Here is a 23,014-nt window from a genome sequence, read left to right on the forward strand (position 1 = left end):
ATACATTTTTTAAACTTTCCCGCTTGCTCAGATAGCCTGCAATTGTGCCCCCCTCTTCCCCCCGTGCGCGGGTGCCCAGGTTGCAGAACACCCGGCGCTCATGCTCTAAGCATGAGTGCGCTCAGCGCCAGCGGGACTCAGCCTTAGATTTTATTCAGGTTTGTGTATAATGGGGGGGGGGGAGGGGGGAGAGTGGAGGAGCGCATTCTGTTTTGTGCTTTGACTTAGAAATCTTATTGTAAAAATAGAAAATAAAAATAGTGTAGTATAAAATAAAGTTTGTGTGTTATTAAATCTCCTGACTTTACCAGTAATGTCCCCTGATATTTAATGGACTCTGGCTCAGTAAAGGCAGAATTGTCATTCTATCCCATTAAAACGCCCTAATTTGGACCGGGACCTTCAGATCTTGAGTCACTGTACCCTGTGAGTACGGGGCTGGCAAGTCCCCTATTTAGCACTTCCAGGACTGAAGGAGTTAACCCTTCTGCTTCTCCTCGGTGACCCCGCCCCCCTTCACTCTGGTAGGGTCTATGCATGTCAACTGGGTTTCAGCGCGGCTCGGTGATTGGCTGGAATGCTGCAGCCTGGGCCGGTACAGTGGAGCAGCGCGAGACGCAGGGAGACAGAATACACTGTGCAGGAGTGTGTGATCTGCAGAGCCCGGGGTGGGAAACACACTCACACATGCATACACATACATAAACATACATATATACACACACACACACACACACACACACACACACACACACACAAGACTCACGTACACTCATACACACACTTACACATTTCGCAAACCCTGTCAGAGATAACTTGGGTGAGTACCCCCCTCTTTCTCTTCTCCCCCCACCCCCTCTTTCCCTTTCCCCCCCTCTTTCCCTCCCCCCCTCCCTCTTTCCTTCCCCCCCTCCCTCTTTCCTTCCCCCCTCCCTCTTTCCCTCCCCCCCTCTTTCCCTTCCCCCCCTCTTTCCCTTCCCCCCCTCTTTCCCCCCCCCTCTTTCCCCCCCCCTCTTTCCCTCCCCCCCTTTCTCTTCCCGCCCCCCTCTCTCTCTCCCCGTCCTCTTTCTCTCCCCCCCTCTTTCTCTTCCCCCTCTCTCCCCTTCCTCTTTCTCTCCCCCCCCCTCTTTCTCTCCCCCCCTCTTATCTATCTCTCCTCTCCCCCCCCCCCCTCCTCTTTTTCTAAACTTTTCAGCAGTGAAGGGATTACAGAATTACAAATGTCGGTTTCTAAATAGTATCAAAAGATGTGGTGGTACCCATTGCCACTGAATATTATTATGCACTGGCCTCAATACCTTGTGACTCTCTATTACAATATATCGGTCAGAGTTTCTGTAACGTTTTTCATAGGTGCAGGAAATTGAAGCTCACCTTCAGGTATATCCTGATATACTATTATTTTTTTTGTTTTTAACTTTTTCCCAAATTATGAAGTCAAAGGACAATGTGCTCTAAAGAGCTTTACAATACTTTTTTGAAAGGTGGCATGAACAAATACAGTCCTAAAGTAAAGTAGAAGAGTAATGTGCTTCTATGAAGAGAACCTTATTGGAGATACAATGAAAAGATGGGACAGAGACCTTTTGGGATTAGTCATTACAATCGCTGTGGTTTATTTTAATTTATCGATGCATGAAAAAAGGAATAATGTCACCTAAATAGTGCTATGCATAAATAGCAGTAAGCAGCTCTCATGTGCAAACGAAAATCTAAAAGTGCTGACCATGTTCCGTTGTACTTTTGAGTCAAAACAGCAATTCGTATCTTGAACTATTTATGTTGCTTGTAGTGGAAATTATTTTGGGTTTCTGTTCTTTCATATTATAAGAGCACCATTGTATTGGAAGTGTAATTTTACAGTTAAACTTCTTTTTCGTCAACATGTTTTATTGCATGTGATCTCAACACAGGAGCGTCCTTTAGAGTCTAAACGAATGGAAGTTTGTGAAGATATGGCTGTGCACATGGAGATGGCTAATATGCGGAAGCGTCAATATGTAGAAGATATTGGAGCGCACCCAAACAATGTATGTTTTTCTCTAAAGGTTACCGATGTATTTTCCACACTTTATATATTATTATTATAACATGTAGGACTATAAGGACCATAAATTAGTTTACACTAAAGTAAGAAGGAGGAGTACACAAAGCGCAAGAAATCCTCTCGTGGATGAATGGTGGTTCACAGGAATCAGATCAACATGTATTAAAAGAAAAGAGAAAGATCATAGTACAATACAGTTTAATAAACAAAAAAATCAGAGCAGTGAGCTCCAGTTCACTCACATGCTCCACGATTATAAACAGCAGTGTAACCAACTCAGGGTTTGGAGCGACGCCGATAGTACAGCTGCACACGACTCCTCTGGATAGAGTCTGTCTCTTCCGCATCCAAACAGCGTCTGACGTCACAGAACTTCCTCAGCTCTCCTCCAATGGTAAGGGAGGTGGCAGGCTACGAGGTCAGCATCAGTGCGATGGTCTTACGAAGGAAGAACAGCTGTTTCACAGGGAACGGCAAAAGCTCCACACAGCTCACGAGTCTCTGCGCAATTTCAGATAACCCTACGCGTTTCATCCGGGTATTCGGACTTCTTCAGGGGTGTATGAATACAGACAGTCTCTCAACATTAAATAGTCCCCAAAAGGGCAGTTGATGGGGCGGACACAGCAGCATCATAACACGAACCATGCCCATAAGGCAAGAATGTAAACATACAGATAGCAGCCGATATAAACAAAATAAAATAAGTTTTTTTATTTTTTATTATATAATTCTTGTGTATATGTATCATTGATTATTTATATCATGCCTATTATCAAGTGTGTCCATTCTATTTTCTTTTATTTTGTTTATATCGGCTGCTATCTGTATGTTTACATTCTTGCCTTATGGGCATGGTTCGTGTTATGATGCTGCTGTGTCCGCCCCTTCCCCTCCCCTTTTGGGGGCTATTTAATGTTGAGAGACTGTCTGTATTCATACACCCCTGAAGAAGTCCGAATACCCGGATGAAACGCGTAGGGTTATCTGAAATTGCGCAGAGACTCGTGAGGTGTGTGGAGCTTTTGCCGTTCCCTGTGAAACAGCTGTTCTTCCTTCGTAAGACCATCGCGCTGACGCTGACCTCGTAGCCTGCCACCTCCCTTACCATTGGAGGAGAGCTGAGGAAGTTCTGTGACGTCAGACGCTGTTTGGATGCGGAAGAGACAGACTCTATCCAGAAGAGTCGTGTGCAGCTGTACTATCGGCGTCGCTCCAAACCCTGAGTTGGTTACACTGCTGTTTATAATCGTGGAGCATGTGAGTGAACTGGAGCTCACTGCTCTGATTTTTTTTGTTTATTAAACTGTATTGTACTATGATCTTTCTCTTTTCTTTTAATACATGTTGATCTGATTCCTGTGAACCCCCATTCATCCACGAGAGGAGTTCTTGCGCTTTGTGTGCTCCTCTTGTTGCCTATTGGGGGATTGAGAAATTCCTCACACCAGCAGCATCTCCTCTTGGTGATATTAATTTATTTAATTATTTTTTTTGTGATATATTATTGGGTTTGCGCTTACTTTTTCTTGCACCACTAAAGTAAGAACACTTAACATTTTGTGATTGATTTTGTTCAGACAATTCTGTTTTCCTTTATCTTTCATCTTAAAGGAGCAATCCAAGCCGTTTTTCTTCATATTTTTAATATAGGATTTAAATAAGGGTTCTCTGGAGCTCCAGAGACCCCCTGCTTATATTCTGTATTTAAAAACAAAAACAAAATGTAATCCATAATAAGAGCCCCACACTGAAAAGCTCTACTTTCCCCACCCCCAACTCCCCCCATTTCTATTGTAATAAAATGCAATAGCACAGATATAAAACTATGTAATTTCTGTTGCTTCTTGCTCCCGACCTGTAGACCAATGGGTAATGGTTAATATGTTTGCTAAAGCAACACAAAGGTAATCATAGCCTACAAGTTATAGACCTGAAAATACAATACTGTGCTCTGACTCTTCTTTACAATCGTAATTGGTTTTTATGTAGTATTGTGAATGGTTCAGAATGTAGAAAACAAGGGGAACTTTTGGCAATAAACTGACGTTCCTTCTTTTTTTTTTTTTTATATATCACAGTTAAAATTCCTTAAAGGTTTTTTCCCCCTCTTCACCTTGTACATACATCCAGCAATTTTATTGTTAATAATTTGTTTAGTTTGTGTGTGCTCTTTGGATCAAGGGTCATGACTGGGCCATAAGTTGTTGTAGCACATTGGCACGCATGCTAATGCTGCCTCGCCATAGTGTGAAAACACAAGTAAGCAATTGCATTGCAGGTGATAACTTGTATCACCCTGGTGGTTCCTTGAGGTCAACCACTTCTGAGATATTTTTGCAGGAATTAACACTTGGCTCCCTCCACCTAAGGATGCAAAGTGGTCTATCACAGACCAGACCCAATGTACTGGAGATGGTTCCAAGGACCACCAATAATGTCCTTGGAGGTTTGAGACCCTGTGGCATGGGGGCATATGTTTTAACTGTCTCGCAGCTAGAGGGGTGTTGCTGACCGCCTTGCAGCGAAAGTGTTAAGTCGCCTATTTTTTTGGGGGGGGGGGGGTTGACGGTTTCATCACCTATTGCTGAGGGATAAATCCCTTTTTTGTTTTGTTTTTTTTTGGTGAGGGTAGGAAGGATTAAAAAAAATGGTGGAAAGCGTCTAAATTCATCTAAATTTAAAGGTAATTTTCATGTTTAATTGTAATAAAGTCACAACAATGCCTCAGTAGTTTAATATGTTTAATATAATATGCTATCTTAAGACTTGGGGAACCGGTTATACGTCCACATGGTGGATACTAAGGGCCTTATTCTTCATCCCCTGAAGCAGCCGATCGGGGTGTAACTAAGGGCCTGCCTTGTGGCAAGGTGGTCGTCTTGGGCATCGCGCCTTCGGGGGCCCCATGCTCGCTCCTTATGTCGGCGCTGGAATCCAACTTCCGCCTGACCGGGTGAGCTGAAGGAGGGAGTGCCAAGGTGAGAGAGAGTTGTGTGTGTGTGGTTTTTTTTGTGTAGTGTCGCATTGCCATGGTGACTGACGCCACAACGTCTTATGATGACACGTTGGCAACTTGATGTCATGCCGCTGTGATGGCATGATGCTGCCGGAGGAGGGGCGCTCTTCAAGGTAAGTACCCTTCACTTTTCCCACAGAAGGAGCGCCACTGTCAGCGTGCCGCTTTGGGCCCCGCTAAGGCTGGCCATGCGGTGTATGTTTGACAGAAATTTCCCATTTGCTTCAATAGGGAATTTTGGCCAAAATCGTCCGATTCGGCAGGTATATAATAATATACATAATGGGCTTAGGAGAGACTCACAGAAGTGTAAGCAAAGGCATTTCTTAACTTTCCCTCTCAGATCTAGTTTCTTAGGGGGGATGAGGACATGCAAGGTAGCTTTTCAAATGTTGATGTGAAACTTTAGCAAGACAAAGGGTCTGATCCCACTAGAAAATCAGAACATTGTAGCCCTGCTTGGTAAATTGAGTTTCCTTGGTTACAAAACAACTCTGTGCATAGCAAAATGTTCTCAAGTGACATTTACAGACTTGGGTGAGGAGCATTGTAAAAGAAAGTATTTTTTGTTTGTTTTTTCATTTTGTAAAATCATGGGCTACGGTCGGATTTATTACCATAAATGAGATTACATTGAATCATTTTAAGAACTAAGGTTGATATATTTCCCATCAATCTTATAAAATAAATTGTTTCATTTTTTTTCCAGTCTGTTAAAATCCGTGCTCGCTTCCAAAAAGAGAATTTGGCAAACATGTACTTGTACGTGATAGTCTTTCATAGAACATCCTGCAGCACGTGAATAGATTCAGAAAGGTTGTTACATTGATTTTATTTTGGATAGCTCATAAATGTAAACTTCTAAATTTGTATATAGAATTAAAAAAAATGTTAAATTCAAATATACAAGCTCTGCCACAGCAATAGTATTTTTACGTTCATAAAGTGGGTTGGGATTCCCTGAAGTAAACATCAACCAACTAAATACAGTTGTCAAATGGAAATGTGAAGAAAATATTAGTTGAGCACGATGCATCTGTGACAGAATAAGGGGACTATATGTATGGTGGCAAAAGTGGTGCAACTCTGGGGCAAAATCTGAAACAAGTTATCTCAGAGATAAAAATGCTATTGCTTTCAATGGGATTTTTTCTTTGTTACATATGGTGCAGATATTTTGCCCCATAATTACTCCACGTTGTCCTTGATACACAGATCCCTAAGGATGATGTTGAGGGGAACATTCAATATGGCACCTTGACATCATGCCCTGGATAGTTGTGTGTGAATATGGCTGTAGAGAAACGTACCCCCATCCTATTAGAAGCTGTAATTGTTATATGGATGCTTTTTTCTATATCTGCTTCATACGTTTTTCGTATTTATTTTTGTAGAGCAAAGACACTTGGCCTTAGTTCTAAGGCTGCGGTCCCAGTCTGCACTGTAGCACGCGCACCCGGCGGAGGGGCGGCGCGGCGTGTACACAGCGCTTCACTGCAATCTGCAGTCTGTGGGGAGATGCAGGAGATTGTGACGGGGGGCATGGCAGGGGTTTTGCAGGGGCGTGGCCATGACCTCACGCGTCTGGTTCGCACTCATTGGCTGAACCGTTGGTGGGGGCGTGGCCACCCTTCCGTCGTAAGCTGTAAAGACAGTTTTCCTGTCTTTGCAAAAGGTGGTAGTAGAGCGCGGCTGCTAAATGCGCGCCAAGGTATGTAGTGGGCCCAGCCTGATTGAGGGGCATTGCTTGTTCGCGTAGTGTGTGCTGTAGAAGGTACTGGGGACGCAGCCTGAGGGTGGGCCCTAGCTACAACGTAGGACTCCAAAGATTTGGTTATCAAAGTTCAGTGAGGAACTGAAAAACACCTGTGGTGACTATTCCTTGTATATTTGCTCAAAAAATAGTTTCACCATACTGTGGAAAGTTGGTTGTCACCTGAAACTGTTATACATAATGTATTTGTGCTAACATAGCCAACATTTATGGGATACTGTCATTTCTAGTATTTTACATACATTTTGATAGCAAGCAGATTTTTTTATTTTTATTATTATATATAACATTTTTGGCTTTGTACTTTGAGACTTTAACTAATTTTGAATTTGTCACCGGGATCTATCTTTTGTGCACTGATTTGTTATACTTGGTGCCAGGATACAGTTCTCATATGGTCACAACAGTTAGTAGACCAGAATTAATTTTGATGGTATCTTGAAGCATTTTCCAATGCTAAGTGCAAATGTATAGTCCATTAGTGCGTGCTGTGGGAGCTCTGGGCCACTGGTGGATTAAATGATTCACATCTAATCCAAAGCAGAAGGGTCACCTGTCCAAAAAGAAGAGTTGCTCTAGATAATCCTCTGAATCCTGAGTATTATTCATATATTTTACATTAGTTATGGTCTATTGACCGCGTGTTTCTTAAATATATAGTAAAGTCATTTTTGTCTCCACCTTGACAGTGATGCATGACGGCTCATAGACCATCATTAAAAAGATATTTACAGGAAGAATGTTTGTGGCCTATTCTAGTTGCTTCGATAAACGACTTAACGTTTGTAAAGTGTAGTTATTCAGAAAGCTGTGATAGCACGTCATAATCAACTGTAAACAGCTTGTTTTGCAAAAACAGGACAATGCAGTAGGTAAAAAAAAAAAGCGGGAATGTGCATTTTTTGCTAGTAACTGCTATTCAGGTACAGTAGCTCCGAGATGCAAATCGCGGCTGACAAACTCTGTATTTTTTTACGCCACCTAGAGGGTGGCGAGGAAGGATTAGCAATCTGCATCAGACAGAGTATCATTTATTTTTACTAGATAGGATTAAAGCTGGTGGTCTCCGGAGCTGACCCACATTAATATCCGCTCCAGAGACCTCCGGCTTCAATCCTATGTAATAAAATAACAGCCGGACCTCATTAGCTTGTGGATAACCGCTAATGTAATGAAGGGGTTAAACAGCAGCACCCGGTTTGTTGCGAGCAAAGGGGGTGGGTCAAGGTTATAGTCGCCCCAGGGTGGGTGTTGAATCTCCCTGAAGGGTTTTGAGGGGGGTTACTACTGCTAAGGTAATGAAGGGGTTAACCCCTCCCGCTACACACACAAATGGGCAATAGCCTTAATTGCCAAATATGGCTAATAGTGCTTTTTCCCATTTGTGATGGCAAAATCCCCCCACATAATACAATAAAAACAGACACTAACCAAGAAATTCATTGATTGTAACTGTGATTACCTATGCCTTCAACAGGGGGCACAGATTGCCAATCTGGCTATCAATGGGCACGCTATAGTTAATCCATGTGCATTTTACCCTTGCTGGGATGAAGGCTCCTGCTCCTCATCCAAATGTGGCCTAAACACCCACCTGGGGCAACTACAACTTCACCCCCCCCCCCCCTGCCACCAACAAAGCGAGTACTGGTGGTTAACCCACTTCATGATCTTAGCAGTTATCCGCTAAGGTAATAAAGCTCTACTTTTAATTTTAATAACATAGGATTAAATCAGGAGTGTCTCCCGACTGGAACTGCATTACTTTCAGGTTCGGGGACCACTGATTCCCGAGGTACAGGCCCCAGTATGGGGTGGAGAAAAAGAGTTTTTAGTGGTATAAGCGCTCAAGCGCTGGATCCGTAACGTGTAGATGCATTCAATATTACGCATAAACAGAGGCACACTGGGATGAAGGTAATTAAAGAGATGAGGGAGATGGGGAAACATCCAGAGTTCAGATACACCTTTGTTCATATCACAGTTTAATAAAAGAGCAACCAGGTCAAATCGATCATACATAAACATTGGGGTTTATTACATATGGACTCTGGTTTAAGTGATTATGTAAAATCAGGCCCAATGTGCGTATTTCACAAAGCTAAAACCATAGCAGCTTATGTTTCACCAAGAGAAATCTCGACGGTTAATCAACGGGCCAACACTTTTGTCACTAAGGGTTCTTTTCGCTGTAGCGCCTGCAATGTCTGTAGCTATATGAAACCATCCAGCTTTTTCTTTTCCCACATTCCACATGAAAAAGACAAAGTTAATCATGTTATTAACTGTAATTCAACATTCATAGTATACCTACTTACATGTGGATGTGGAAAAAAGATATGTTGGTAGGACAACACGAAACTTGAAAACAAGGATACAGGAACAGATTGATCAAGAAAGGGGACTTATTGCATCCTGTTTCTAAGCATTTTTGTGAATGCAAGGATGGGGCGATTAGGAACTTTACCTTTTATGGGGATTGATAAAATCAAATTGAAAGAACATGGAGGGGATATCATTACATTTCTAGATCGCAGAGAGGCACAATGGATTTTCTTATTGAGGATGAGCCCCAGAGGGTTTAAATATAGAATGGAATTTGGGCTGCTTTTTAAGATGATCTAATATTCCATAGGATATCTTTGTCTTTCTGTATTCAGGGAATTTCATTTATTGATAAGGGTACAGTGAAAATTAATTGCCCTACCTTCAATTGGATTCGTTTAATATTGTATTGTGGTTATTCATCATTCATTAGAAAATCAATCTATGTGTATTTTCTCCCGGATTTTTTTCCTGGATTTGTATTTTTTCCAAAATTTCTAACTATATCTCTGTATATAGTAAAATATTATTCTCAAGGAAGAAACTATATCAAACTATGTAAGACGGTGATCTGGACCCTTTTACTTATACGTATGGTTAGTGGATAATTGGTCGATGTTATTCATTTGATCAATGATATCACTATGAGAATTGTCTATACTGCCATATGTAGGTTGACAAAATGTAAAAGTTAAAATTGTTCATACATTTGTGGATTTAATCTTCTATTAATGTGTCAATGATACTACAGTATTCATAAAGAACATTCCATATCTATGATAACTGCATATCCTGTTCTGGAGATTACTTTGAAGAAAACCATTATTCTTAGGGTTTGGAACACCAGCGTTGGGAGCTGCAATACAGATGTATCTAGAGGATTATGATTTATTCTAATGAATATCCACACTAATGTCAATGAATTGTGTCCTTTCATTAAATCAAATTGTGGACATGGGCTAATATGAAATGTATATAGAAGAATAGGGATTGGTATGAGACTGCAGCGTCCAGGAATAAAGCACCATCAGCTCACCAGATGTGGAACAAATAAAAACGTTTATTTAACTACATAAAAACAATGAAAAGACAAACAAAATACAAAAAAAACAACCTCCTACGCGTTTCAGGCTCTAAAAGCCCTTTCTCAAGAGTATGGTTGGGACTGTGAGTAAAGCTTCTTAATATAGCCCGTTTCTGTCTTCGGTCACTTCTCCAAGCAACGCATACCGAATCCCACGTTTGGATTCTCCCTCACGTTCAACCACAGTTGTCCTACATATCATTGACTTTATATTATATGTCCCTTTGCTCTCCGTTTTGAGCTTTGAGCAGCCCTTTTTTTTATATTAATATGAAATGTAGTAGTAGTGTTAATGATATTATAATTAGGAGTTTATGAATTAATTTCTATATATATTTGTACATCTTACCTCTTATTCTACATCTGTATTTTTGTTCCATTTCTGTTTGTCATTTTGTTCCATCTCTCTACATTTATATTTATCATTATTTTGGATTTATGCTCTATTGTGTCTTATTTAGTAATACTGTTTATAATCAGTGATGCATCTTGACTGCATCTAGCATAGCTGATGTGGGTTTATACTTTATATTTTATTATGATTGTAGTCCTATACATGCCTGTGTCTAAGGAGGTAGGGTTTGTTTTACCATAGGTCACAAAGTTAGTTGAGCGCAATAAGATGAAGCTGAATCAAAATATTAAAAAAATATTCCGTCATTCACCTCTCCCCCTCCCCCTTCCCTACCTTTCAAACCACTGTCATTTCACATGAATGCAATGATTGTTGGCAGTGGTTCATATCTTTGATTGTACCCATTTATCGTTGCTATTTTATATGCTATTTTATATGCTATTTCCAGTAGTACATATTCCTAACTGTACTTATTATCTCTTCTTTTGCGCTCAACCAACTTTGTGACCTACTGCTATTTGAGGATCAAGGGATGATCCTTTTCCGGCTGAGCAGCATAATAGATTTGGGCTAGTATATCACCATTTCTTTGGCTTGCCCTACTTACATTTATGTTGTAATTTGTTCAGTGTAAAGAATTGTGACCACTTCCTATTCATCTATTTTTTCCCAAGGGAGCGCCCCAGTTTTCTTTATACTTACGTTTGTTTTACAGTACCTGCTTTATTACGTTTTGTCTTTGATTTTTTTCATTTTTGTACTTATTTGATAAAGTTTTTTTTATTTATTGAATGTTTTTTCTGTGCTGGAACTCATATCCAGACACAGAATTCAACTTTGTTTATGTCCGTTTCCGTGGAAACGGGTGACGTCAGTGGTGGCGGGTCCCGCTCGCGAGTACGCATTGTGCCTATGGGCTCAACTGAGGGCAGATTGGGAGTTCCTGGGGTTGCCCTCGGATTCGTTCTGTGCGCATGCGCGGACTGGCGTGACGTCCACGTGGGATGCTGTGACGTCACCGTGTTTTGGTGCGAAACAGGATATTTTGACATTTTACTTAAAGGTTTGTCTGTGGACTACTTGATAAAGTGCAACGTGCACGAAATGCGTAGGAGGGTGAGAGTGGCATAGTGGGGGTCTCAAGTAAACAGCACTAGGATCTAAGCAGCCATTTTGTTTGCAGTCATTTTGTTTGTCTGTTCTTGTCAGCCATTTTGTTTGTCTTGTCCCTGTCTGTGTCATCCATTTTTGATGTTTGTCTGCATGAAAGCACAGCTTGGGTTTGAAAGATGTTTTCGCTCTCAGCAATGTTTACTGATACCAGCCCTGGCCAGCCCAGCTGCAAAGGAAGGAGGGAGCGTACAGCCCTGAGACGTGGGATCAGAGTTAGAATCGACTTCTCAACATTCAAGTGTCTGGTGGAATCAGAGATAGAAATCATTCTCACATTCACCCCCATTACAGAATACACAAACACACAGATGCGTATATGGGGGAAAGGTTACTGAGCTTGTATAAGGATTTTAGCTGTTTTTTTCATATTCATTTGTTTTTTCATATAAATTTTAGTTATTTCTATGAAGTACAAGTCACCCCATAAAGGGGGCGTGAGCTTTAGTATTAGGGTATAAATATGCTGTATATCTGGCAGACAGCTTTGCCTAAGCTGTCTCCATCCAAGTGTGCATCTGTATGCTAATAAACTCACTTGTTATTCTGTTACATTGAACCCTAACTTGTATTTTTTTCTTCACGCTTTCACAAGGGTTGCTACATCTCCGTTTTTTTTTAACATGGACTTAATAAAGTAATCATTTTTTGACTCACTCTTTTGGCTGTGCGCCATATTCCTATTTTTCCTAGTATGGTGTGCCAGTATCTCCTGCAAGTTTAAATGTCCCTGTATTGTATTGTATGCCTTTATTTATATAGCGCCATAAATGTACATAGCGCTTCACAGTAGTAATACATGTTGTAATCATATAAATAACAAATAATATAAATAACAGGTCATAGGAATAAGTGCTTCAGATATAAAAGTAATCACAAGGGTTATGATGCGGGACATTTAAACTTGCAGGAGATACCGGCACCCGATATGGAGGCGTGTACCTCGGGAAGCAGGGGTTCCCCAGACCTGAAAGTAAAGCGGTTCAGGTCCAGAGACACCCTGCTTTAATCCTGTTGTTAAAATAAATACAGAAAAATCACCTGTAAGAGCTGTGCAGAGAGATGCAGGCTCTCTCTCTGCGCCGCTCTTCCAGACTGATGGAGGGAAATCGCACGTTACGGGCATTTCGCTTGTAAAGCAAATAGAAACGAGTGCAATAAGTCAATTTTTTTTAACAAACGGTATATAAAACTTAACTATGCCTTAACTGAATACTGTTTTCACAAATTTCATACCATGAGCTAGTAACATGCCAACACGTTCGATTTCGCAATGATAAAATCAAAGCTACTAGAATAGGCCCCTACATGTGGAAAGTGTAACAAGTCACAAACACATTTGAGCTCGCACTGTCCCCAAACCAGGTTTCCTGCCAGATCAAATCATTCTCACAGTATACTCACTTACTTGGACATTACTACATGTTGCTGCTGTGCGTAGTATGTAAAGTGGGATATGTGAGTAGTACTTTCTGATGAAGGAACTGTGTGGATTTTGATAGAACTTTTTGGGGCCTCAACTTTCACTCTTAGGGCAGGAGAGGAGGAAAGAATGCACTAGCTTGCAGCACACATGTTCCACATATCTACATACCATCATAACAAACCTTTTTAAAAATGGTCTGCTTTCCCTTCTGATATAGGATTTTCAGATTAGGATTAATTGCATTACCCTACAGAATCGCCACTATGGTAATCATTGGCACAGTGGCGGGATCGTTGTAAAAGTTATACTGTATGTAAGTTTCCTTTAAAAGACAAACATGCACTCAGGACAAAATCAGAAGCCAAGAGCATCTGCTTTGCTGTGGCACAGTGATTTTTTATAAGCATGGCACTCATACCAATATCAAGATGGTTTGAAGATCTATTCCTGGTCGTTTAAGGCCGCGATTAAAGTGCAGGCACGTGATGTTGCGCGCCACGAACACAAATGTGTGTTCCTCAATGAGGCCACCCATAGTGCGTGCGAGCGTGCAGAGCGACCATGCGCGTAAATTGCTAAAATACAATTCAAATAGTTTTTATCACGCGCCGGCCGAGTCACATGAGTGGTTCAGCATATGTATATATGTGAAAAAAAGAATTTTAAGCACAACAATGAAATAATATCTATTGGTGTGTAAATGACCACAGTGCAATACTAAACAATTAACACTTTAAGGAGGTGTTACCTATTTATAACCTTTCCCTGATTAGTGCAGCCAAGAAGGTCCACAACCCCACAAACGCCGTGATGTGGAAAATGTAGAAGAATGACCTAGGCGCAAAAAGGAGAGAAAAAACATAGAGTAGTATGTCTTTATAGCGTCACATATAATTGGTGAGAGATACACTCACAATTAGATAGTTTTAGATAAGCCTTTCTCCAATTAAGTTGGATCTGGAACACTGGCTTGTCATCTGGTGGAATAGGGACTGGATGTTTCTTTCCCACACTTTGTAAGATTCCCTCCAAGTGCTGTACCCTCCTGGATGGACTTGTTCTCAATTAGGGTTGAATACCATAGAGGGATAGAGATAGATAGATAGGAGACAGATATAGTGCAGTACAGTTTATTAAAATATAAAAATCCTATAAACATATAGGTAATCTACTCACACTCTGTAAGTACGGACAGTTTGTGCCCCGGCCAGCTACTATCCGTTTTGCAATAGTTACAACCTGTTGAGGAGACCGTGCTGCTCCATGTACCGGCGTCTGTTCTCCCTGACCGCCGCACACTTCCGCATCACGTGTCCTCCTAGTATCGCGAGATCTCGCTGGAAGGCAGCTCCGCTTTCAAAATCTTCTCCGTCGGGGCTCTCTCCACCTCCAGCCTCTAACTGCGTTACCGCCGATCAGTAATCACCCCTGAAGAAGCCGCATTGGTGAAATGTTGGGTGATTACTGATCGGCGGCTAATGTAGTTAATATTTGTAGGGTTCTGTACCTACTACTACATATCCAGGTTTCTTACCTTTTTGTTTATCCTGGTTTGATTTCTTCTGGACACAAGTTTTCTGCTTTGGGGATTTTATTCCAATTTTATTTCTCCACTAGTGCATACAATGTTCTCGATTTATTTCTGCGTTTTTTCTATACACTATTAAAAGTTTATTATTTTTGTTTTTATACTGCTAGTGCGTTGTGCTTCCATATTACTTATTGGTATATGGAGCAGCTAGTTGATTCAGCCATTCCTGGGGATATTCATATCCATTACTTTATTCCCTTCAATTTTGACCATGAGTGCGTATTAAAGGGACTGCTATGACCTCCCTGATCACAATATCTTGTGTCGATTAATTGTATTTTCCCCTATGCAGTGGGTCATTTTATTAATTGTGGGTATTTTGGCATGAGCGGTGTAACTCCAACTAATAGCAATGATTCTGGAAGCAGCATTTAGCTTAGATTGTAGGGGAGGCTGGAACGCCAGACAGCAGGAGGTTACAGTAGTCGAGACGGGAGAGAATAAAGGTCTGTGTCAGAGTTTTTGCAGAAAAAACGATAGGCAGCATGCTTGCGCTACTGGGTGAATGATAGTACTTCCAACACTAATGTGTGAGGAGCTCTATGTTTGCCATGTTAAGTTTAAGTCGGCGGAAGGCCATCCAGGATGATATAGCTGAGAGACATTCAGAAACTTTAGTCTGTACAGCAAGTGTAAGGTCAGGGGTAGAACAGTTAATTTGTGTGTCATCAGCATAGAGGTGATATTTGAACCCAAAAGATGTGATTAGGTCACCTAGAGAGAGTGTGTAAAGAGAAGAGGTCCTAGGACAGAACTCTGGGGTACCCCCACAGACAGATCGATAGAGGAGGTGTTACCAAAAGAGACACTGAAAGTACGATGGGAGAGGTAAGAGGAGATCCAGGATAGAGCTTTGTTACGAATGCCAAGAGTATGGAGAATGTGAAGAGGGTGGTCCACAGTATCAAATGCTGCAGAGTGGTCAAGTAATATGAGCAGAGTGTAATGACCTCTGTCTTTGGCAGCATGGAGGTCATTAGTTATTTTAGTGAGGGCTGTTTCAGTGGAGTGAGCGGTGCGGAATCCAGACTGTAGAGGGTCTAGGAGAGAATATGTGCTGAGAAAATGGAGCAAGCGAGAGAATACAAGACATTAAAGGAGTTTAGAGGCAATGGCAGGAGGGAGACAGGTCGATAGTTAGAAAGACAGGTAGGGTCAAGCTTGCTGTTTTTGAGTAATAGTATGACTGTTGCATGTTTTAAGAAAGAGGGAAAGGTACCAGAGTAGATGGAGGAGTTACAAATGTGTGTGAGCATAGGGATTATAGTAGGAGCAAGAGGTTTTAGGATATGTGGGGGAATAGGGTCAAAAGGGCAGGTGGTAGAGGGAGAAGAGGAGATCAGCAATGACACATCCTCCTCTGTGACAGCAGATAAAGGGTCAAGGAATGCAGGAGGAGAGTAAGGAAGAGGTGCAGGATGGGAGCGGGATACAGAGGGGATGTCCTGACATATGGATTCCACCTTATCCCTGAAATAGTCGGAAAAGTCCTGAGGTGAGATGGAGGAAGAACAGGCAGTAGAGAGTCAAAGACAGAGACGAGTCGGTGTGGATTAGACTTGTGCGTGTTGACTAGTGAAGAAAAGTAGGTTTGTTTAGCTTGAGAGGGCAAACCAGCCGCGTGATGCCTCCCAAACACGTCACAATAGCCTCCAGCCCTAGTGCATGTTTCAAGCGCGCGTGCCCTATAATCGCGCCCTAAGAAGTTTGTACGGTCTATGCTATTGTGATGTTTGTCTGTGTGTGGGACTTGAACAATATGCTTGATTACATGTGTGTTTATTCATCTACATATAGTTTCCCAATTAAAGATGCATTTTCACTTACGCACACATATATTGAAGTTGAAATAAATTGAGAATACTGAGTCATACCTTGTATACCTTCCATGCTATTGTTAATGTTCGCTTCATAACTTAAGATACATATAACGTAATAAACACAACAAATACAGTATTGTGAAGAATGGAACAATGTTATAATTTTATAATCAAGCAGCTGTTAGAAGCAGCATGGTCAGTTGAATAGAAGATTCAGTCAAGTGACTGTATATTACACACCCTGAAAACATTTGTCTTCCATATATAAAAATTGTTAACATTTTGAGGCAAAAAATAAATAAAATTAAAGAGAATCTTTTCAGCTTTGTGTGTAGGTTTGTTGAGTTTTGCTGAGGTTTGTATTTAATGTACGTGGGTATATGATTTTCCATTTTTATTTCTTACAGAAACGCATATGCAAAGGCTTGGAGAGCATTGCCAATGGAAATGGCATTTTACTTAACCCGGTGAATGATTGTAACACGGTGTACTGGCAAATGCAGATTTCACCAGATAAAGCATTTATGCAGGAACTTGTCTCCGAGTCTGATATGCAGCTGAGTTGTGCGGTATGTTTATTGTCCAAATATCATTTTTCAGTGGACTCTATCAATTGTTACTTTCTTGGAGTGTAATGACCTCTCCTTATAATGTTTTGTCTCTTGTTTGTTTATTAGCCTTTTCACAATCACGAAAGTGGTGGTTCTAGCCAACCTTGCCAAAGATGTATGGCTGGGGAATCGGTAAGTATATTAACTTTCTCACTTGACATAAAAAAAAAATGTAAAACGTGTTCATATGTACAGTATTAGATCTATAAAACATAGTTAATAAAAACCACAATTACATTCCTGAGAAATAAGGCATGTAAATAATAAAGGAAGATTGATAGAGCTTCTAGTAGGTAGGCAGCGGGCTTAAAATATAATTAGAAAGGAGACATTTTTCAATGCATTTTAAGAAGCAGAGTACATTGAAATAACAGACTGGCATATTATGTTTTATTTTGACTAAATATTAAACATACAAATAATGAGTATGGAACATTGCGACATGCGAAGTGGATTTTTATCTGTGTACCAGTATTGATTGCATATCGTACATTCAGAAATGCATTATTTAGCAACTGTATAATGCAGTCGCATCTATTATTTTCTTGCCGAAGTCTCCAGGATGATGGGCATTTAGGAAAGTAATGGAGAAAGCTGATGACTGATCTTGTCTGACAGCCTGCATGATATATCAAATCCTGGGAAGAACAGTGTAGCAAAGCAACACTCGTTAGGTAGTTATTTGTTGCATTTCATTTGACCATACCTGATCTGTCGCCAGTCACTATCATGAGCCTATCTCTTTACTAACATTCAGTAGCTCAGAGATTGGATAAATGTAGCATCTGACATCTTTTATGGTTCCTTTTTTTTTTTTTTTTTTATTGCTGATCGCTATCCTTAAGGATCAGTTAAGATACAGTACTTTGTGCATGCTTCTATATTTCAACAATGTAGCACTGCGAGTTACAGGCAAGTTTCATGTAAACAGAGTACAGAATTACTTTCATTTACATAGATCTCTGCTGGCCGTCTTCAGTTGTGCAAATGTAAATCTTTTAGAGATTAAAGTTCTAACCCAGGTTTGTGTCAGAAAATCACTTTTGGGTTTATGGTATCTGCAAAACTTTCTATGCAATATATATATATATATATATTTTATATATATATATATATATATATATATATATATATAAATATATATATATATATATATATATATATATATATATTAACAACAAAATATTTTAAATAAAGTATAAATGTGAGCCATCAACAAGCATTATGCATTTCATGTTGCGTGTTTTAATTGTTATTAGTTATACTACAGCAGTAGTATTACATATTTGATGTGATATTCAGTGTTTGACTTCCAACACTCAATTTGGAAAGCTTGTAAACCTTTCTTGAGTTGTGAAATGTTTATGTGGAATAAAGAGAAAATACTCGTCGATGGGCCAGATTTTATGTTGCTAAATGGAATGCAATGTTAGGTTCTGTGTCTTTTCTTATGTATCCCCCTTGTTAGTAATAGAATGATTCCTGAAATCTGTTAATTTCTGGTGTGTGTGTGTGTGTGTGTGTGTGTGTGTGTGTGTGTGTGTGTGTGTGTGTGTATCTATCTATCCAGCACACTTACAGAAGCAGTGAGAGACTTTAAGGGTAGCTCGACATTTCGGTACCCCAGCGGAAGGTCCCACTATCTACCAATAAAGTCACCCACTGTTTGACTTCCTACCAGTGTGCTGGATGCTGTTCTCAATGTTCATCTTTTGAGGTCCGTGCACCTCGGCTTGACCGAGTCAAGAAGTGCTGGATGTAGGTTCGAAAAAATAAATATAAATTAAAAAAAAAAAGTACATGGAATTATGTAGAAATATTTTTAACTTTTTTTTTTAAATACAGAATTATATAAAAATGATAATGTTTTGTGATATAATAAATAGTGACTGATATGTGTATCCGTTCTCTGCCCCAGTTTATTGTTCTGTGTTTCCGTGAGTCTCAGGTGGAGTGGGGGGGGGGGGGCCTGCTTGTATTTGCATCATGTTGCATGTGCTGCTCTATCGAGAGAGTTGGAGCAGCAGCAGGGAGGCAAAGGATAAAAGGTTTAATTTCAAGTGAGACATCTGGCTACTAAACACTGTGAATTCTTAAAAGACAACGGTAGCACAGCATTTCTTTATAAGCGCTTTGTTCATCTGTGCCTCCTGCTGCCACCGTGACCATAACTTTGCATTGTGGATTTACTGTCTAACGCGGAGAAGCAAGGGGATAACCTGTTTTGTATTTTTTTTTTCCCCAAATAATAATAATGTCTTTATTTTTTTCTTGTATCTGACAGTTTCCTTTTAGCATAGTCAAAACAAACCAAAAAATTATTGGATATATGTGTAACCATATCATGCCACAGACAATCTGGGAACATGGTCTTGTGATTTCTGGTGGCATTAATTAATTTCCTGAGGATGTCCTTATATTCCAATTGCAGCTCCGAACATGATTTCCCCCTCCCCCTCTCTATCCCCCTCCTCCACCCCCCCCCCCCCCCCGATAGAAAGGAGAAAAAGGCCTGATCGGGAGATATCATGAGGGGCGCCAGAGTATCGGTTCTTGTGACCTCCACTGCAGGTCACAAGGCACGGACAGAATTACCAGCAAAGGCCTTTAATTATTACATGAGTGAGAAGCTCTACTTTCTGAATTCAGATCATCTTTTCTGTCTCGTCTGCTCTCTTTAAAGATGTAGCTGTCTGCAGCCCTGTCTATTGTAATATGTCCAGAGCCACGTTTTCAGTCCACACATGTGGCCTTGTTGGGAAATAAAATAAACTGCGAAAAGCAGTCAAGAAACGTAATTTTTGAAGCCAAAAAGTAAAACATGTACTATATATAGTATGTGCTATAGCACAGAGGTGAGCAACTCCAGTCATCAAGAGCCACCTACAGGTCAGGTTTTAAGGATATCCCTGCTTCAGCACAGGTGGCTCAATCAGATGAGCCACTAATTGAACCACCTAGGTTGAAGCAGGAATATCCTTAAAACCTGACCTGTTGGGGGCCCTTGAGGACTGGAGTTGCCCACCCCTGTGCTATACTGTTATGTATTAATAACAAATGTAATAATATAAAAGAATGAAACAAAGGGCATAAAAAATAAACTGGGTCGCTGAACTGCACAAAATCGCTGGTTCCCCAGGTACATCCCAGGAAAGGTAGCACAGGTACTGCCGTGTATATTAATCCCCTGCGTGATGCAGGCCAATGGGAAGCCACGACACGTGCTGTTGCGGTTCCTATTGCCTCACATGACCCAGTCAATTTTTAAACCTTCATTGTGTTTCCCCCTGGAGAGGACGGTACCAGCGCTACTTTCAGCAGTAAGTGTCACAGGAACCAGGAGCTGAAAATAGTGTGTTACCACCCACAGGGGATCACCTTCCCACCCATAGAGAGGGGGGTGTAAAAAAAATTGAGTAGAGGGAAAACGTCAAAGAAGACCCCTAATAACCGCAACCAGGTTATCAAATAAGCATGACATGAGGAGAGACCGTGTTTCGAGCAAAAGCCAACTAGAATTGATACGTTTGTCCTCAGTGGGATGAACGCTATCCTTATCCTATTGCTAAATAGGATGCCCCCCTTCCTTCTGCATTCTCTGTCACTCTTCCCATTTCACCTTTTTTCTCTAGACCTAGCCAAGTCCTAATAAATGATGCAGGAAATACTAGATTGTTTACTCCTACATCTGTCATTTTGTGTCCTTTTTTTAAAAATTAAATTGTTTGTCAGTAGCAACAAGCAATAATGAAGATATTCCCCACTTGTGATGATATCTTCCTGTTACAGTCATACAAATACACAGAAGGACTTTTGTAGGGTAAAAAAAACAGACCCTTTTGTTTGTGTGTTGTCAGAATTGATTTCTTTAATAAAGTTGAGATTTTTAAATTTCTCATTTCAGGGTCATATAAATCATATCCTGGGCATCTAGAAGATGAACTGCACAGCTGAATGGTGTGGGTTTTATATGCGTTCGAGTTGCGAAAAAGCGAGATTGCTGCTGGATTTTAGTAGACTCTTATTTTTATTTTTTTCACATCTGAAAGTGAGAATTTTTGCTGTTCTTTGGTCTACCTCCACCGCTGCCTTTTCAAGAAACCCCTTTTACAGTGCGGAAACTGTATAACATAACTGAGAGCATGCAGAATAATAAGACGAATGTCCACTCCACGCAACAGTTTCAACTGCTGGCAGTACATGGTTCTAGAAGACTATTCTCTTACTGTAGGTCCCTCATGTTATATTGATTTTTATACTGAAATTTAATTTTCCTTACATGTTGTCAATGAGCAAACATTTCAAACAAGGGTAAGCTTTCTAGATACAAAAAATATATTTCTATTTTTTGCTACAGTTTTTCTGTAAAAAAATAAATAAAATGCAAAACCTAACCGGTTTTATAACAGATTTACAGGGCATTAATGCAGCGATGCAAATTGTTAAACCACTGACCATTTTGTTTTTTTTATTATTGTTTTCAGATTAATTAACTGATCCAACTTGTTCCTTAATTTTTTTGTGGTGTTACAAAGTTCCGGTAAAATTCAAGCTAATTTCATTTAAAACCCTTTTTCTTGCTTGAAAACAACGAATATTTAATTTCTACACTGAATTTGCCTTTGTTTCTTTACAATACATCACACAATACAGCCAGTATAAGCTAAAATCTGACGCTTAAAGTAACCTCAATAAGAATAAAATGAAGGGGAAAAAAGCTGAAATATTATTGGTTACTTTCTCAGAAGGATTAGAAACAAATATATTTTTGTGTGCTTGTAACATTTTTATTATAATCTATATGCAATGGGCGGCATATTTTTCTTTGTCTATTTCAATTTTTTTTTTTTTTAACTTGGATACTTGATCCAAACATTTTGGCTGCAAGCAGAATAAACCTGTGCACAGTTATCACTAACCGAGCCGCCTTTTATAAATACGTACCCGTCGGTGCTAAACTTCCCTGTGCTTAATAAAATTATTTTTTCTTAAAAAAAAAAAAATTAGCAGTTTCTTTGTAACAACCATCTGAAACAAGAATAATTGGCTGTAATGCATGTCATTTTATTTCTTATAATTAATAGTTTGGTACTTTTTTTTCAGCACAAATAATGTTAAGAAATTAGTGGGCATGGAACGGTCTGTGACCCAGTAGCACCCGACACAAATACCTGTGATGGTTCAGTATCAATGTCTCCTGTCTGCCAAAATGGAGTAAAGTACCATATTTGCACAAATTCCATAGCTTTCAACTGGATTTTCTTTCATTGATATCATTCTGGTACAGTATGTTGCTCCACTTGTGCCCTTGTTTAGCAGCTAGGAGAAAAATGTGCCCAAATTTAGCAAAAGTGGCAGTATATATACTGAACAATTTTTCATTTTTAAGCAGAAACAGACGTATATAATGGGCCGTGGGACCGGCTGCCCTTTGTGTCTGTGTTTGGTGTGAAGGAAGCAGGAGGGTATCAGAGGGAGAGTCTGTGAGTGAGCGGCAGAAAGAGAAAAATAAATAAAATGTTTTACAATAAGCTGTAGCTCTACGTTTCATGCCGTCACTCAGTCACAGTCATGTATGTGCACGGCAATGGCTTCCTAGTCTGTATGACATGCAAGAGGTAAATTGTTAGGGTGAAATGCTGACTATTAACCTTTGTAGTTACTATAGCAGACATTGAGGCATGTTGCATGCCTTCATGACCACTGTAGTTACTAAGAGGTTAGTGTTCTTGTGTTTTTAAATGTATGTATTTTATTTATTTTGACTTTGTTCAAGCGGCTCGACAATGTTT

The 23,014-nt window shown here is 40.1% G+C and overlaps 1 protein-coding gene across 1 annotated transcript; it reads left to right on the forward strand.

The window, feature by feature from the left end:
* The first annotated feature begins 617 nt into the window (after positions 1-617).
* C8H10orf143 (chromosome 8 C10orf143 homolog) lies at positions 618-22,753 on the forward strand. Its single transcript, XM_075612210.1, has 5 exons — positions 618-820; positions 1,914-2,030; positions 17,019-17,180; positions 17,289-17,354; positions 21,127-22,753. The coding sequence occupies exons 2-5, from the start codon at positions 1,938-1,940 to the stop codon at positions 21,154-21,156; spliced, it is 351 nt and encodes a 116-aa protein (XP_075468325.1). The 5' UTR covers positions 618-820; positions 1,914-1,937; the 3' UTR covers positions 21,157-22,753.
* The last annotated feature ends 261 nt before the right edge of the window (positions 22,754-23,014 follow it).

The sequence above is a fragment of the Ascaphus truei genome, chromosome 8 (assembly GCF_040206685.1).
Source record: "Ascaphus truei isolate aAscTru1 chromosome 8, aAscTru1.hap1, whole genome shotgun sequence".
Classification (NCBI taxonomy): Eukaryota; Metazoa; Chordata; class Amphibia; order Anura; family Ascaphidae; genus Ascaphus; species Ascaphus truei.

Bases quoted from the DNA above. Each gene is read 5' to 3' on its own strand.
- C8H10orf143 (XM_075612210.1), top strand. From the start codon at position 1,938: ATGGAAGTTTGTGAAGATATGGCTGTGCACATGGAGATGGCTAATATG. The intron at 17,181-17,288 runs GTATGTTTATTG...TTTGTTTATTAG, and splicing joins ATATGCAGCTGAGTTGTGCG to CCTTTTCACAATCACGAAAG. The intron at 17,355-21,126 runs GTAAGTATATTA...TTCTCATTTCAG, and splicing joins GATGTATGGCTGGGGAATCG to GGTCATATAAATCATATCCT.